This window comes from Pteronotus mesoamericanus, unplaced genomic scaffold (genome assembly GCF_021234165.1).
Source record: "Pteronotus mesoamericanus isolate MK-2021 breed Mesoamerican mustached bat unplaced genomic scaffold, CSHL_Meso_final contig_90, whole genome shotgun sequence".
Taxonomy (NCBI): domain Eukaryota; kingdom Metazoa; phylum Chordata; class Mammalia; order Chiroptera; family Mormoopidae; genus Pteronotus; species Pteronotus mesoamericanus.
Window position 1 is genome coordinate 5,023,545 of NW_026555277.1, and position 15,452 is coordinate 5,038,996.

The following is a 15,452-nucleotide window of genomic DNA, read 5'->3' on the forward strand; positions in this document are numbered from 1 at the left end:
GCTAGGGAACAGGATTTCAATCAGTTATAGAAATAGGAGCTACCTTTTCTCAGTGTATTCAAGAGCAGAGCCTGTATACTCATTTGTAACCCTGGTACAAATAGAGTCTCTCACTAAATTCTTACCAAAAAGCCTGTTAGTTGGGTGTTTTACAAATGAGGGTATTGAAATGGAGAGAGAGTATGTGATTTTTCTATGGCCGCTCAGCAAGCCAAAGAGCTAAACCTGTACTCAAACAAAAATTAATAGACTCTTAATCTTGATGGTATTTTGTAAACTGTTATGGGAAAGATTGCAATGGTAGGGAATCCTTACCTTAAGGTTTGGGGTGCTTTCAGGGTTAGCACGGGGGGAGCAGAGTCACCCAGAAACAGTCTGTTCAGCTTAAAAGGAATGTTTTGAATTTTTGCTTGGTTGCTGAGGCAGCGGCACTGTGGGGTTATGGATTTCTTCTGGGCTGGCATCAGAGCGGAAATGCGTGAGAACGCAGGGCAGGTTGGCTGGGCTCCTACACTGGGCACACGCGGTGCAGATGGTCCTATTGAGGCTGAAATGCCTGCGGGAGAGATGTTCAATAGGTTAATTGTCCACGTTTTCCTGATGAGTCAGCCCGTAATTGCTGACACCCGTATGTTTGCTGTTGCTGCCTCAGGGGCATGGTGTGTGAGTCAGATGATGGAAATGAGGAGAAAGCTTGGCCTTGTTTCCTGAAATCTTAGAAACGGAATAATAAGTTTTTGAACATGGTATGTGATCAAAGTCACTTTGGGGAAAAAAATTAAAAGTCAGAATGAAAAACCTGTGACTAATATCTCTGCACATTGTGAAGGTAACAGAATTGAACAGCTAATTATAATGTAACTGGCGATTAGCCTTTATGAAGGTGAATGAAATCAGTTTCACCTAATTTTAAATGTCAGTTTTCCTTCCCCAAGCCCATGTTTCTCATCCACAGCTTCAAAATGCCCCTCAGAAAGTCAATGATATCCTAGAGCCTGCAGGTCATTGACTAGGTCCCCCCTGGTCAATAGGTACATCAGTTCAGCCTGCTGGCATCTTGTGAATTGTCTCATCCTTTTTGACTTAATTTTACTTTTGAATTTGTGAAACACTTGTGTAACTCAAAAGTACATTAAGATGCATACCCATTGCCCCATCTGGTGTGGCTCAGTGGTCTGCGCGCTGGCCTGTGTACCAAAGGGTTGCCCGTTGGATTTCTAGTGCAGAGCACATGTCTGGGTTGCAGGCTAGGTCTGCAGCAGGGGGCGCGCGACATGCAACCACACATTGATGTTTCTCTTCCTTTCTCTCTCCCTCCCCTTCTCTAAAAATAAATAAGTGAAATCTTTTTTTTTAAAAGATGTATACCCATAAAATTCTTATTTCCATTCTACTCCCTCCACCCCCTTTGGTAACCATTTTCGTTTGTTTTATCTGTTTTTTTAAAAGATAGAAAAATGTAACTGGTGGTGGGAAAATGCTGACAAATGTATTTGAATGATAAAAAAATTTTAAAAAATGTAGTATGGAAACCACCCACGTGTCTATCAACAGAGAATGGGTGAAGAAACTGTGGTGTATCCATATGATGGACTGTTATTCAGTCTTAAAAAAGATAGTAACCTTACTATTGGCAAAGATGGGTGAACCTGGAGGACGTGATGCTGAGTATAATAAGCCAGCCACAAAAGGACAAATGCTGCAAACTCATAGGAACGGAGAATGCAGTAGAGGTTGCCAGGAACTGGGGGTGGAGGAAATGGGGAGTTGTAATTCAATGGGTGTACGTTCCAGTTATGCTAGATAAATAAACTCTATAGAGATCTGTTGCATGACATAGTGCCTATAGCTAACAATATGGTGTCGTGCATTTCAAAATTTGTTAAACGGGTAGATCTCATGTTAAGTGTTGTTACCAAAACAAAACAAAAACCAATGGACACATGGAAACTTTGGGAAGTGTTAGATACCTCTATTACCTTCACTGTGGTCATGGTATCAAGGGTGTTTGCACATGTCCATACTCTTCAAATTGTACACATTGAATACTTGCAGTTCTTAGCATATCAAGTAAACCCCAATAAGTTGTTCACAAAAATTAGCGTATTATGCCATATACAATATTTTATATCTCGACTTTTTAATGTTAGAGTATATATTGGAATCTACTCTGTACCCCTCCAGAAAACTCTTATTTTTTTTTCCAAAGCTGCAAAGTACTCCATTGTGTGGATATACCACAGTTTATTCAACAGTTCCCCAGTTGTCAAATATTTGGGTTGTTTTCAGTCTTTTGCAACTAGAAATGATACCTCAATAAAAAATTGTGTTTATATTTTTTCATTTTGTGGAGGTATGCCTTCAGGTAGATTCCTAGAATTAGGATTGCTAGCTGAGAGGGGAAATGCATATAATTATGTAACAGAATGCCGACTGCCCAGCTTAGGTTTGTATTATTTTGTATAACCAGTAGCGAGGTATGACTATAGTGTGTGTCACCTCACAACCTATTTCTCAAGCTTTTGATTTTTGCCAACAGAGGTAAGACATGGTATCTAAGTTTTGTAGGTGCATTTATTTTTATTATACGTAAAAACTGAGCATCCTTTCTTGCTCACATGTTAATTTATTTGTCTTTTTTCTGAACTACATGTTCATGTTTTTCGTCCATTTTTGTGTAAGGTTTTTGGTGGTTCTGTTTTTCTCATTTTAAGAGTTATTTATAAATTAAGGAGGTCTGCCTTTTTTCTATGTGGCAAACATTTTCTCCCTGTTTGTAATTTGTCTTCTGACTTTTCTGACAGCATTCTTCCATTAAAAATGTTTTAAGTTAAATTTCTGTAGTTGGAATTACCAATGTTTTTCCTTCAATTTTTGAACATTCTAGTCCCCTTAATTGGACCCCAGGAGCACTCTGCTTTAATTATGCAAGTTGCATACTATGTTTTAATCTGGCAAAACTTGATTGCTCATATTGCTCTTCTTTCTGAGTCTTACAAGATTTTCTCAAAAGGTAAAAATACATGTAAACTTTAAAATAAACTCAGCTCAAGAAAAAGTAAACTGTTGCTTTTATTGAGATCTGCTTACTTTTATACATTGCGGGAGGGACACGTGTCAGGTTAATGAAGTTAAATAGGTTTGTTCGAGATCAAGGTTGTCTTTTCATATGTTCCAATCTAATTTTGTCTTTTTTTTTTTTAGTGTTTTAAAGCTTTCCTTATTTGGATTTTCCAGATACTTGTTCAGCTTATTTCTTCTTTTCTCTTTTCTTTTTTCTTCTATTGTAAATAATGTGCTTTTCCATTATATGTTCTAGTTGGTTGTTGTTTGTATATATGAAGCATATTAATTTTTGTAGGCAAGTTTTATTTCTTTCCAGCTGACTGAATTCTTTATTATTTTTATTGGTTTTAGCATTGATTCGCTCATGTTTTCCCAAGACACTATGTCATTATCTACAAAAAAAAAAAACCAATAGCGTTAGCCCTTCCTTTTCCATTTCTGTACTTCCAGTTGCCTATAGACTGTTACGCATTTTTATTCGATTGGCTTCTCATGATGGGGCACTGCCTGCCCATCTGCCGGTCTGTTTCAGTCTTCTCCACTGCCTACTGTGACACCAGCCTGCTTCATTCATCGCCATTGCTCGCCTGCCTCCTGAGAGCATTTGAATTCATGACCCCTGTCAATAGCCAACCACCTTGACATGACCTGAGCAGCCGCTGCCGCCCTCAGAGCATCATTACCCATCTCTCCCATCCCAGGCGGGGTTGGGTAGGTGAACATGGGGAGGGCGGTCAGCACCATAAATTGGATTAGTCTTGGGGGAACTGACTATTCGCTGTACCAGTTAGAGGTAGGTACTCTAGAAAAATAGAGGGGGGAAAACCCCAAATCAAGCTAGAGAATTTAGAAGCCAATGTCAAGCCCAAAGGAGCAAGAACAAGATAATAAATGAGACAGTTGGGAGTAAGGGCTCTGGCAAGGTTGGGTCTAAATGGGAGCAGACCAGGAACGTGCAGGATAATTTCATCGCTTGTAAGCAGGTGTCTGGGGCTCATCTTCACAAGCCATTGGTTGCCTGGCTGTGTGGGCATAGAGGGCTGATTAAAAGTCTCAAGATCAAAGCAAATAATGGTCATCACAGCAAAATTATTATTATTGAGTTGCAAATGGGTTCTAGAATTTTTTAAATTTTTTTAACTGAGAAGACCAGAGGCATACTATTTGTTCTGTAGAGTAGCACCATCTACAATTTATACACAAATGTTTTATCATCTGCATTGTCCAATAAGGTAGCCACTAGCTATATGTGGCTATCAAGCATTTGATTTGTGGCTAGTGCAACTAAGAACACTAGATCTTTAACTGTGTTTAATTTTAATTAATCTAAATTTAAATACACAATGTGGCTAGTGGCTACCTTATTGAGCATCGCAACTCTGAAACTTTATTTTCTAAAAAGGAAACAAATGTATGATTACAGTTTTGTACTTGTAGCATGCATCAAACATGAAAAGGACCACTCATTTATAATATATTATAGTAAAATATATAATAATATAATAATAATTTGTAATAAAATATAACAATTTACATTTTAGTAAAAGACTAAAGATTTGTATGATCTGAAGAGAAACCAGAGTACACAATTTACATTTTATAAAGCCCTCCCAGTCAGTTTGTGCTGCAATAGCAATGCCTCTGTAAATTATGATAATCCACATTCCATAGACAAAGAAATGAGTCCAGGAAAATGATGCAATAATTTACCTACAGTCATGAAAGTTGTTAGTTTTGAATGTGTGACTTGAAGCAAGGTCTTTAATTCCAGGGTTAATCTTCATTTTGTTACACAAAGTTGCACTGTTCAGACAGACGAATTAATCATTAGAAGTATGTCAGTCTCATAATGTTAAATGTTTACACGCTTGCCATACAACTTGGAAATTCCACCCCTAGATATTTACTCGAGAGGAATTAAATCATATATTCCCACAAAAATCTGTGCTTAAATGTTTATAAAGGCTTTTTTTGCAATTGCTATAAACTGGAGCTAACCAAAAAGCCTTCATCTACTTATAGGAAAAATAAACTATGGTACATACCCACAATGAAATATTATTCAGTAAGAAAGAGATCCACTGATATATGAAATAAATGTATTATGCTAGGTGAAAGAAGCAAGACTCAAAACGTTTATGTACTCTCTAATTCCATTTGTCTGAAAATCTGGAAAAGCCAAAACTATAGGGAAATAAAATAGATCAGTGATTGCCAAAGTCTTGGAGTAGGGAATGACTACAAAGTGATGTGGAAAAAATTTAGGGTTTTTGGAAATAGTCTATATATTTATTATGGTAGTGGTTATGTGACTATATGCATTTGTCGAACTCAGAAATGTTCACAAAAGTAAGTGAATTTTACTGTATGTAAACATACTCCCATAAACCTAATATGTATAAAGTATAACACCCTATCCTAGTCTGGTGGGAAAATGGGAACAGAATTTGATTAGACATGGTCAAGGCTCAAGCAACCACCCTGGGACAACTGGCCAGCAATCCAAGATGCAGTAACTGACATGATGTGACCAGATTTCCTAGAACGCAGATCTGGTGGGATGTGAGTTCAGAACAGTGATGACACTCAGGTAGAATCTTCTTCATGGGGAATAGAAATGGCTATACTTCTTGGTTAAAATAGGACACGGCCAGCCTCGTGAACCACAGGACAGGGTCTGACCCCATGGAAGCAACATCATATGTCAAGGTGCAGCCTAAATCATGAGACCAAGGCAGGACTACTCTTGTAACCAAACAAACAGGAGCCCATGCTTGTGGCACCTTGGTGAATGACCCAACAATTAATGCTGGAAGGAGCAGATCTTTATTTACAATACTCCAACCTTGTCAGGGGCTGGGAGCATTTAAGCTTAGGGCCTCGTTATTTCCATTAGACCCAGCGCTTCCCTGGTTTCCCTCCAAGCTATAAGCCAAAAGCCCCAAAAGTTCCCCATCTCCTTATCTGAATTTAAGCTGACTGCACAGTCTTACAGCAGCTCTCTCCTTCAGAATCTGGGGGACATTGTCATCAGCTTCAATGTAATAGCTCAAGAGAGCATGCGTCGTGGTGCACTGAATCATGGTCAAATTCAGGAAAGACATAAGTCCTGAGAGTCCAGATAGAGTCCACTTTTGCAAGGCAGCAGGTCAGCAGCTTGGGAGGGAGAGCCTTTGGAGTCAGCTAGAACAGGCACGGTCAGAGCAGCAACATGTCTCCTTTCTTACTACTCCAGGCTGCATGGCTGGACCCTGACTACAAAGCACATAGTTGCTGGCTTACTTCTCCTGCTCACAAGGCTGCTACATCATTCCTCTCTCATGGCTCTTCTATCGCCTTCTAAGCCACGTGGCCAAATCCCCTCATGGCTGCCTGCCTTTAGTTTAAATCCTGACCCAGAGTCTCCTGCATGACCTCATCTCTGACTCCTCCCACAATGAGCTACATTTGCCATTTCTCATGTCTTGTTTACATTTATTTGCCTGCCATGCCCAGTCAGGGCAAGAGTGATTCAGTGATTGGGGAAACCTGCCTCCCTTGGCTAGTATGCAGTCTGTAAGTCACATTCACCTTGCCCTGGGGCAATAGCACAGCTATTAAACTAGCCTTTGTTTTGAAAAGTATCTTAAGCCACATTGTCCAGTTGTGGCTCTACCAAACCATGGGTTGTGGGGATTTTCTCCTATTTTCCCCGGACACCCCTTGCTCAGTAGTTCATTACACTCTCACTACACTTCAGACTCTCTGAACTTATTTCTGTTTTCTACATTGGTCCCTTCACATCAGCTTTTCCTTCTGCTTGGATCACACATGAATAAACCTTCACTGACCAAGTTACCTAAATCTAGCTCCCACCTACTTTGCTTTCACATCACTTAGTTTAATTTCTTCGTAATACCTACTACAAGTACCTGAGATTGCTTGCTTATTTATGTTTGATGTATGTATAGATGGATGGATGAATAGCTGGATTGATTTTCTTTCTTCATTTACTGGCATTTAAACTTCCCAGAAAATGTGATCCTCTCTATCTCATTCAGTACTGCATCCTCAGCCCCTAGTTGAATGCCCAACATTGGTAGGTAATCAATGAATAGTGATTGAAAGAATGAATGGATTATATTTAAAAAATGCAATTGAGTTAGCTTGTTGCAGGTTATTATGCCTGAAACTGGAAGGGCTGAGCAGGAAGACTGACAAGCTCAATAATTGTAATTCCAGGTGGTATATAATCACAGATGGAGGAGAGCATCTTTAGACAGACATCCTTAGTCTGGCTTTCTATGCTGAAAACCAAGGATGATGGCAAAAGGCTGGCAGAGCATTTGATCCCAGTGTGCTCATGAATGTGTAACTGTTACCAAAAGCCAGTAATTAAGTTCCTTCTGTCTGCATGCTCTGGCCAAAAAATGTATGAGCAGGAGTTTACAGGAAAGAAAGAAATTTGTTTAGTAGAATTGACCAATCTGGAGGTAGGGGAAGTCATGCTCTAAAAGACCCAACTACCCAATGGTGTGTATGTTACAAATGATATAAGACAAAATAATAAGACACTGTGGGTTATAGGTTGGGTGTTGTGTTAGGAGCTGATTGGTCAAAGGTGAGATAAGTGTAATAAACCATTTCTTCGGATCTCCGAGACAACTCAGAGGTGAGCTCTAGCATGTGGAACTGATTTCAAGGAGAAGTAGCCAAGGGTGTCATCCAACCTTAGGGTTCAGGGGCTGAAACAAAATTTAGATGAAGATGTTGTCTTTAAGCTTCACAGGCGCTTACTGCCTTCAGTTGCCTCACGGGTCAACAATCATCAAGGTGAGAGACTAAGGTCAGTCAGGTGAGCGAAGGGAGCTGAGAGAGAAGAAAAAAGTGATTGTTTAAAAACTACAGTTTAAATCAAATCAAAATTATGAGGACCCTCAGTTACATAACAGATACTCACTTCCCCAGCAGTTCACACACAGAAGTTGATCTTCTCAGGACCCGTGGTGTTTCTGCAGATGTCTTTTCCAGTGTTTGCTCATCTTTCTGCTGGTGCTCATCTTGGTTGCTAGAATAGTTTCTATGGCAAAGGCCCACTGGTTAAGTAAGGATTACATTCAGTAAACATTTGAACAGAAGAACTTGACATAAGAGCAGCGGCTTTTCACCAAGCAGAAAACCGGAGTATACTGGAATCAAATCGGCAACTTCAGCAGCGTTTTTGACCTTTGCTACGGATGCAATGACTGACTTTAAAGCTTTTCCCATTTCCCATTGACATTTGTGGTGAAATATCTCTGAAGTCTGTCCATAGTGTATGTGCATTTAAGAATATTTCCGTTTACTGGAAGGAATATAGAAGCTACTTTATAAGCTTCTATATAAAATAGAAGGTTGGCAAACATTTTGCAAGAAAAAGATGATGTAAAATCAGCTGGGATCCTGTTATGGATTGCTCGAAAAGTGAGATTTCTGTTAGATGTTAAAAAATAAGAAAGGGAAAGGTAGGAAGTCTTGGCATGGCTTGATGCTTTACCATGTAGGTCAAAGATAGATGCTTCCCACCTTGCACAAGGACCTTACAGGTTTTCAACTGATTTCATAGACAGGTAATGCTCATCATACATTTTCCAGAGCCATAGATCTATATTTCTCTATAAAATAAAAATTGCAGTCTTCACCTGCCAATTCCATATATCACTTGCACTGATGCTATGGCATTTATACAGAGGCAAGAAAATGTTTTTCTGTACATAAAGTGAAGCTGATTACAATGAACATTTGCAAATTTGCAACTTGATGATATTCAAGTACTCCGACCTCATAATATCCTTAACTGCAGCTTGCAAATACTAAGCTAGCTCTCATCTTCTCTCCATTTTTCTTTTTTTACAGTTTGAGACAAGAGTTGCTTTCTTTGTATCTTATGGGTTGTTTTTTTTTAACCCTAGTTGGGAGAGGACATAAAGAACACATGCTTAAGTTCAGAGTTCTCCAGCTCATGGCAAGAATCACCTGTGACTTCCTCTCCTTTATTCATTTCCAATCTAATATCTTTTAATTACCTACTCTGTGCAGAGCAACTGAGGCAGGGTTTGCAGCAGACAAGGACATTTAAGATGGTGTGCGATGAACTCACACGTCCGCACTCAATACACTTTATAATATTTTCAGAATTTTTCCAACCTTCAAGGTTCACTGCGGCCTTCTCTCTAGTATTACGTTGTGATGTAGTCATGTGCGCAGCTGTGTGTGCAGGAATGTGTCACGTGGTATTTTGAGCAGAGTACCTGTGAAAGTTGGGAATTGTCACTTATAGTTGTCAGGCTTTTGCCTTTTTTCTAATTCTGAGTTTAAGTGAATTACAGAATTTCCATCCTACACAATGCAAAATAGCTATTTGGAATGAAAATGCAAATGTGTATCTAATGATGTGAACTGTGCATGCTTTATTATTGAGTGAAGAAAAGTAAATTGCAAAATGTATTTCAAGATGAATTCATTTGTAAAAAGAATCCCTAAATAGATGTATGTACATTTACATATTCTGATTACTAAAAAGAAGTTCAGACTATTATAGATAAAATGTTAGTGATGGTCCTCACTGATTGGTGGCATCACAGAAAACTAGGATTTTCTCGATATTTTCTCCCAAGAAACTCATATAACTTGTTCTTGTGTAATGGAGGCATTAGCAGGAAACCGGGTTGAAGATGTGGGGACCTTCGGGGTGTGAGGGGGGTCCCATGTCAGAACAGACCTTCTCATGCACATATGTCAATCCTCCTGGGGGCCTTTTCTTGGGGTCAATCACAAGACTGGCATTTCAAAACTCGGCTCTCTTTAATGAAACAATGAAATATCCAGTCTTTTTCCAGTAACTACCTTTCCTCTCTAAAACTGGCTTTTTACATTAAGAGTATATCCATAATTCTTTCGTACTGAAACCTGTGCAGAAAAAAAAAAAAGTAGAGTATGACATGAATAAGACAAGGAAATATCGCCGAGGCCCTTCGTGCGCAGTTTTGTGGAGATCGCGCCTGCTGCCCCGCCTGGCTCCTGCTGGGTCTGCTGTTCCAGTAAACACCACCATTATTCTAGTTTTCTGCAGTGTCCCCACATTGCCACAGGGCATTGAAAGCTGGGATAAACTCACCAGCTACAACAATGGTGCTAGCAATAACAAGGTTTATTTCCCCCTCAAGGCGCTGTTGCTGGGCTGGCCTCCATTCGCTCTTTTCAATGAGCCGTGCACACGAAATGTCACCTTGTTGCCATTCAGCGTGGCCGTGCGCTGTCTGTCCAGGGCCCTCCAGGAACAGACAGCAGATGGATGACTGGCTGAAATCTCCCTCATTATTTTTCACTGTAAATTTATTTTATGAGGAATCTCTTGTGCCCTGGATGCAGAGCGCTGTGGTGTGCGTGCTCTGAAATAAAATTGCAGATAACGTGTGAGCTCATTTCCTAACGCTCTCTTCACCGCAGCCCCCGTTATACCCTCAATGTGACCTCAGAACTAATTGTTTATTTAATTAACAAAGCTCAGTTTAAATGGCACTAAATGGGGAAGAATGAAACGTCAAAGATGTTTGCATGTTTAAACAAAGAGCAAGGAGTGTGCGTGCCTGTGTGTGCACGCACATTGTGTTGGTGTGTTGGAAAAGAATACTCTTGAAAAATTAGCGTGGAAAAGAATACACTTTTATCTTGTAAGAGATTGCCTTCATTATCCTTTTCCTTGAAAAATGAAAGGAAACTGTTCCCTTTCTCCATAAAATGCTTCTAAGACTCTTGCAGAATTTTTAGAAACATAAATATACAAGTTAAAATCACCTTCTTCAGAGCAATTACTCTTTGAATTAAATTTGGTACACTTTTCTCCAGTTATATATGTAAAAGTTCTGAGTTCCAACCAAATCCGTTTTCTGTAAACTGACTCTATCTTTCTTTGCAGCAGCATATGAAGGACTCTGCATTCACAATATTCCCTCACAGAAGGCTCTGGGCTGGGCTCCCCTGTTATTGTTGTCATGGTCTGCTCGTCTGTCCCCAGCACTCTGCCAGGATGGGCTGTAGGTCAGAGTGGCAGCATTTAATTTGTTTTTATTTTTTGCTTACAGTTGACATACGGTGTTATGGTAGTTTCAGGTGTACAACATAGTAATTAAACATTTATAAAACTCACAAAGTGATCCCCCAATAAATCTAGTACCCATCTGACATTGTACGTACTTATTATTGACTGTATTTCCTCTGTAGAGTGGCAGCATTTACTGGGTCCTAGTAAGTGGGAGAAGAATGTTGGCCTTCACAAGCAAGGAATTCGAAACCTGGGGCCGTCAAGACCATAGCCGCTTCTGCTCTCTCCTTTCTCCATGGATGTGCTGTCTCTTTCACAGGATAGACCTGGCCCTGGATGAGCAAAGTGTAATACATCCATCCAATAGATAACTATTCAGAAACTTAAAGGAATAAAATACTGGTATGTACTGCGACATGGACAAACCAACATTATGTTAAATGAAAGAAGGCGGACACAAAAGACCGCATATATATGTTCCACATACATACAAGTTCTAGAAAAGACAAATCCAGAGAGACAGAAAGTAAATCAGTGCCCACCTGCGGCTGCAGGGGGAAGGAGGAGTGACCACAGACCGCCACAAGGGATCTTTCGGGGGTTGTGAAAATAGCCTAAGGTTGGATGATGATGACGGCGGCACAAGTTTATAGGTTTACTAGAAATCATTGATTTGTATATTGAAGATGAATGAATTTTAGGGTATATAAATGATACCCCAATAAATATGTTTTAAGAAATTAAAAAGAAACCTGTAACCATGCAGGAACTCCATTTCTTTAACATGACCCTTTCTCTTTTCTGTCCGCCCACTCCCTTCTGTAGTCAGTAGGCTGTTAAGACAGCAGAATCTGGTCGGCACCGAACTGTTTTAAGAACAAAGCCTCAGGTCTGTTGACCACAGAAACAGAGTCTCAGCCAAGCTAAAGAGAACACCTAGATCTCAGTTGTCTTTCAGCCCCAGACCTTTGAATGCAGATGACCCTACAGACCACAGTCTCATGAAACCAGATGGGACAACACCATGGCTGACATCAGGACCTGACACAGGATACTCCCTACCCTGGTCCCCACCAGTCATGAGACTGTTAACCCCGACTCCCTCACCATGGTGGATGATTTTCCCCTATATAACCCATCCCCTGGAAGCCATCCAGGAGCCAGACCTTTGCGGATTAGCTTACCTGTGACTCTGGGCGTGGCATCGTTTCCTTAAAAATAGACCTTTATTTTCTTGGCTGCAAACCCCCATTTGCATTTGATTGGACTTTGATGTGTGCAGGCAAATGGAACCCTTTATTCCTATAACAAATTTGAAATGGAAACAGAAGAAGCTCTGGAGGCAATTCCTTGTTGGAGAAAGTTGCACAGGTGAATACTTGAGTGGTCCATCTAAACCAGTTTCACTCTGGCTAGGGGGCCAAACCACAGATTTTGCTACTTCTTGCTGAATGATGTTTGCTTTTCATATCGGGCTTTACCAGAAAGAATATCAAGGTGGGGTGTCCCAGGGTGGTAAGTGCTCAAGACACAAAAATAAATTTGTCTTTGGTTTGCTTTGTGTCCTAAGGAGGCCTGTCCTTTGGGAATGTCAGATAAGTAAACAATCTGTGAAGAATAGTCAGCAGTCAGGAGAAGCTGTTCTGCCTGAGGGAGCTCTGCAAGGCTTCTTAGAGGCAGCTGCGTTGGAGCTGAGTGTCAGTGATCAAGGAGTAAAGGGCAGAGGGAGAAAGGCAGAGTAGCTGGAGGTTTTTGTTTTGCTGCAGGCTGGCCTCCCACTCCTTTCACTCCCTCTCCTCCTATTCACCCTCCCCGCCTCCTCTCAAGGTTCGGTCATAATTCAAGGTTGATAATCAGGGAGATCCAAACTCTAACCCAGTGTTTGATTCAGGGGTAGGTATAGGGCCCAAGCAGTGCTAATCAGAATTCTCACTCAAATTTAATATAATCCGTTCTCTTTTTTAACATCAGGAGTTATAATAACCACGTTGTTTTGTGGGTAGCGGCAGACATAGCCCCTCTGCATTGTGAAAGCCTGTCTGTGGAATGAGGCTTCCCGGCAGGGAGATGCAGAGCAGAGGTAGGTCATAGTGTAACAGGAAGGCGGGGGTTAGCTGGTGACATCTTCAAACCCCTGCACAGCCGTGTCTTAAGCAATAAACACTCCCCCAAACACACCTGGTTCAACAACCTTATTTACTTTGGGTTGAGTTTGTGTTCCTTATAATCTGGAAGTTTTTACTAATATGGAGAATTTATAATTGGGAAGAACATCTTGAACATGAGCCAGTAGGCATGGACGGTCCTCAGCTTCTTAGGACACGGTGATGCACAGGTGACAAGGGGCAGTACGGCAATTGTTTTGACTGAAATTATGGTTGTAAGGGGCTCTACTATGCCCCATCCCTATTACTCTAAGCTTTCTTGAGCCTTATACTGCAAGCTACCTTGCAGTCCTGAGTCACTGAGGAGGGGAAGGGCCTTGTTGCTATGGAAAGATACAAGCTCATCTCCTGCCTAAGACATGGCTCTTCATGGTGACAATGGCAGCATCAGTGGCAGAAACCACACTACATTCTCTGAGTGGTATTTAGATGTCTGTTCCTTTCCTTTTCTAAGCAGGATCCAGGAGGGAGCTGCCAGGATTTGTTTTCTCCACAAGCAAGTCGAAATAAATGAAATAATCTTCTTCCTAACCCATCTTGCAGGGGTGCATGTCAGGAGCTGGAAGAACCCAAAGAGTTCTCAAATTTCCAACAAGATCATACGGAACCTAGGATCTCCCAGAACAAGAGGGTGATAACATAGCTCTTTAGGTCACCTGAAGATGGGACGATCACTCCTTGCACAATCTGAGGGCTCAGATATCTGTTTTCTAGATTTTTCCTGAGTGGGGCTCTCGGAAGTGTTTTGGATTCTGGATGGAGATATATAGTTCTTAACCTGGATTCTTCCATGTAACATTCTACTTTCTTAGTTAAACTGGTGGTGCCAGCTTTCTTATTGATAAGCAAAGTATTGATGAAGAAATGGGTTGTCTTTTTCTGTCAAGACAGATTCCAGAGACTGCACTGGGGTTGACCAGTGCTTTTCAACATTTGCACTATGCACCGCCTTAATCAGAATCACTAATATCCTCATTAAACTAAAGATTCCTGGGCTTTATCCAGGAACTACCAGAGGTGTGTGATATTGTGATTTATAAAGAATAAATATTTCATCTTTGTCTGATTCCTGGCTCATAGCTTCCAAAATCCTTCAGAATTTCCTGAGTGATAAGAGTAACAAAGACACCTTTGCCGTAATAGTTGGTCTCTTATCCTCAGTTCCGGAAATTTCTTCAGAGACCTAAAAGTGAAATGAGGTCTTGTTATTCAAGGCCCCTTTCCACCGCAACTAGGTTTATGTTATGAGGTGACTTTTAGAAGGCATCTGAGGGTGGGGGCTGGTTGCCAAGGGAACACGCCAGGAGTACAGAGTTGGAAGTTTCAGAGCCATATCCCCAACTGGGAAATGGAGAGGAGCTGGAGGTTGACTCAATAGCCAATGACCAATGATTCAATCAACCATGGCTATGTAATGAAACCTCCATAAAAAACCACAAAGGACAGAATTTGGAATGCTTCCAGGTTGGTGAACACGTGGAGGTATTGGGAGAGTGGGCACCTGGAGAGAGCAAGAACGCTTGGTGCCTTTCCCCCATCCCTTGGCCAATGCCTCTCTTTCACCTCACTGTTCTTGAGTTATATCTTTTTACAACAAACCGGCAACTTAACGAGGAAACTATTTCTCTGAGTTCTTTTAGCCACTCTAGCAAATTGATCAAACCCAACAAGGAGGTTCTATGGAACCTCCGATCTATGGCCACTGAGTCAGAAGCACAGGTGATAACCTGCACTTGCTACTGGTGTCTGAAGTTGCCAGTGTTGTAGGACTTAACCCTTAACCTATGGAATCTAATGTTATCTCTGTATAGAAAGTGTCAGAACTTAGTTGAACTATAGGCCATTCGGTTGATGTCAAAGCATTGCTTTGACTTGGTGTGCATTACTCAATCTCACTGAGTAAAGCACACATCAGAATTGGTGACCAGAATTTTTAGGGTGTATCTTGAAACTATGGATTGTAAACAGACTCTCCAGGTGTTTCATTTGCATGTTAATAGTTGAGATCAACTAACTGAGAACCTTGGTATGGGCTCATAATTCAGGACAGAGAACTCAAGAGGTGTTGCTTTATGAATAAAAATTACATTTGTTCTCTCACAATAAGGGCAGTCTAGAACCACATCCCTTTCAGTCTACCAAGCATTGAAAGAGCAGGA

The 15,452-nt window shown here is 40.7% G+C and overlaps 1 protein-coding gene across 1 annotated transcript in view; it reads left to right on the top strand.

The window, feature by feature from the left end:
• Positions 1-474: 474 nt before the first annotated feature.
• LOC129080585 (casein kinase II subunit alpha-like) overlaps positions 475-15,452 on the top strand; it is a 58,506-nt gene continuing 43,528 nt past the window's right edge. Inside the window, 1 exon segment of the mRNA XM_054586118.1 lies at positions 475-628. Within this exon segment, the coding sequence (XP_054442093.1) occupies positions 475-628 (154 nt within the window).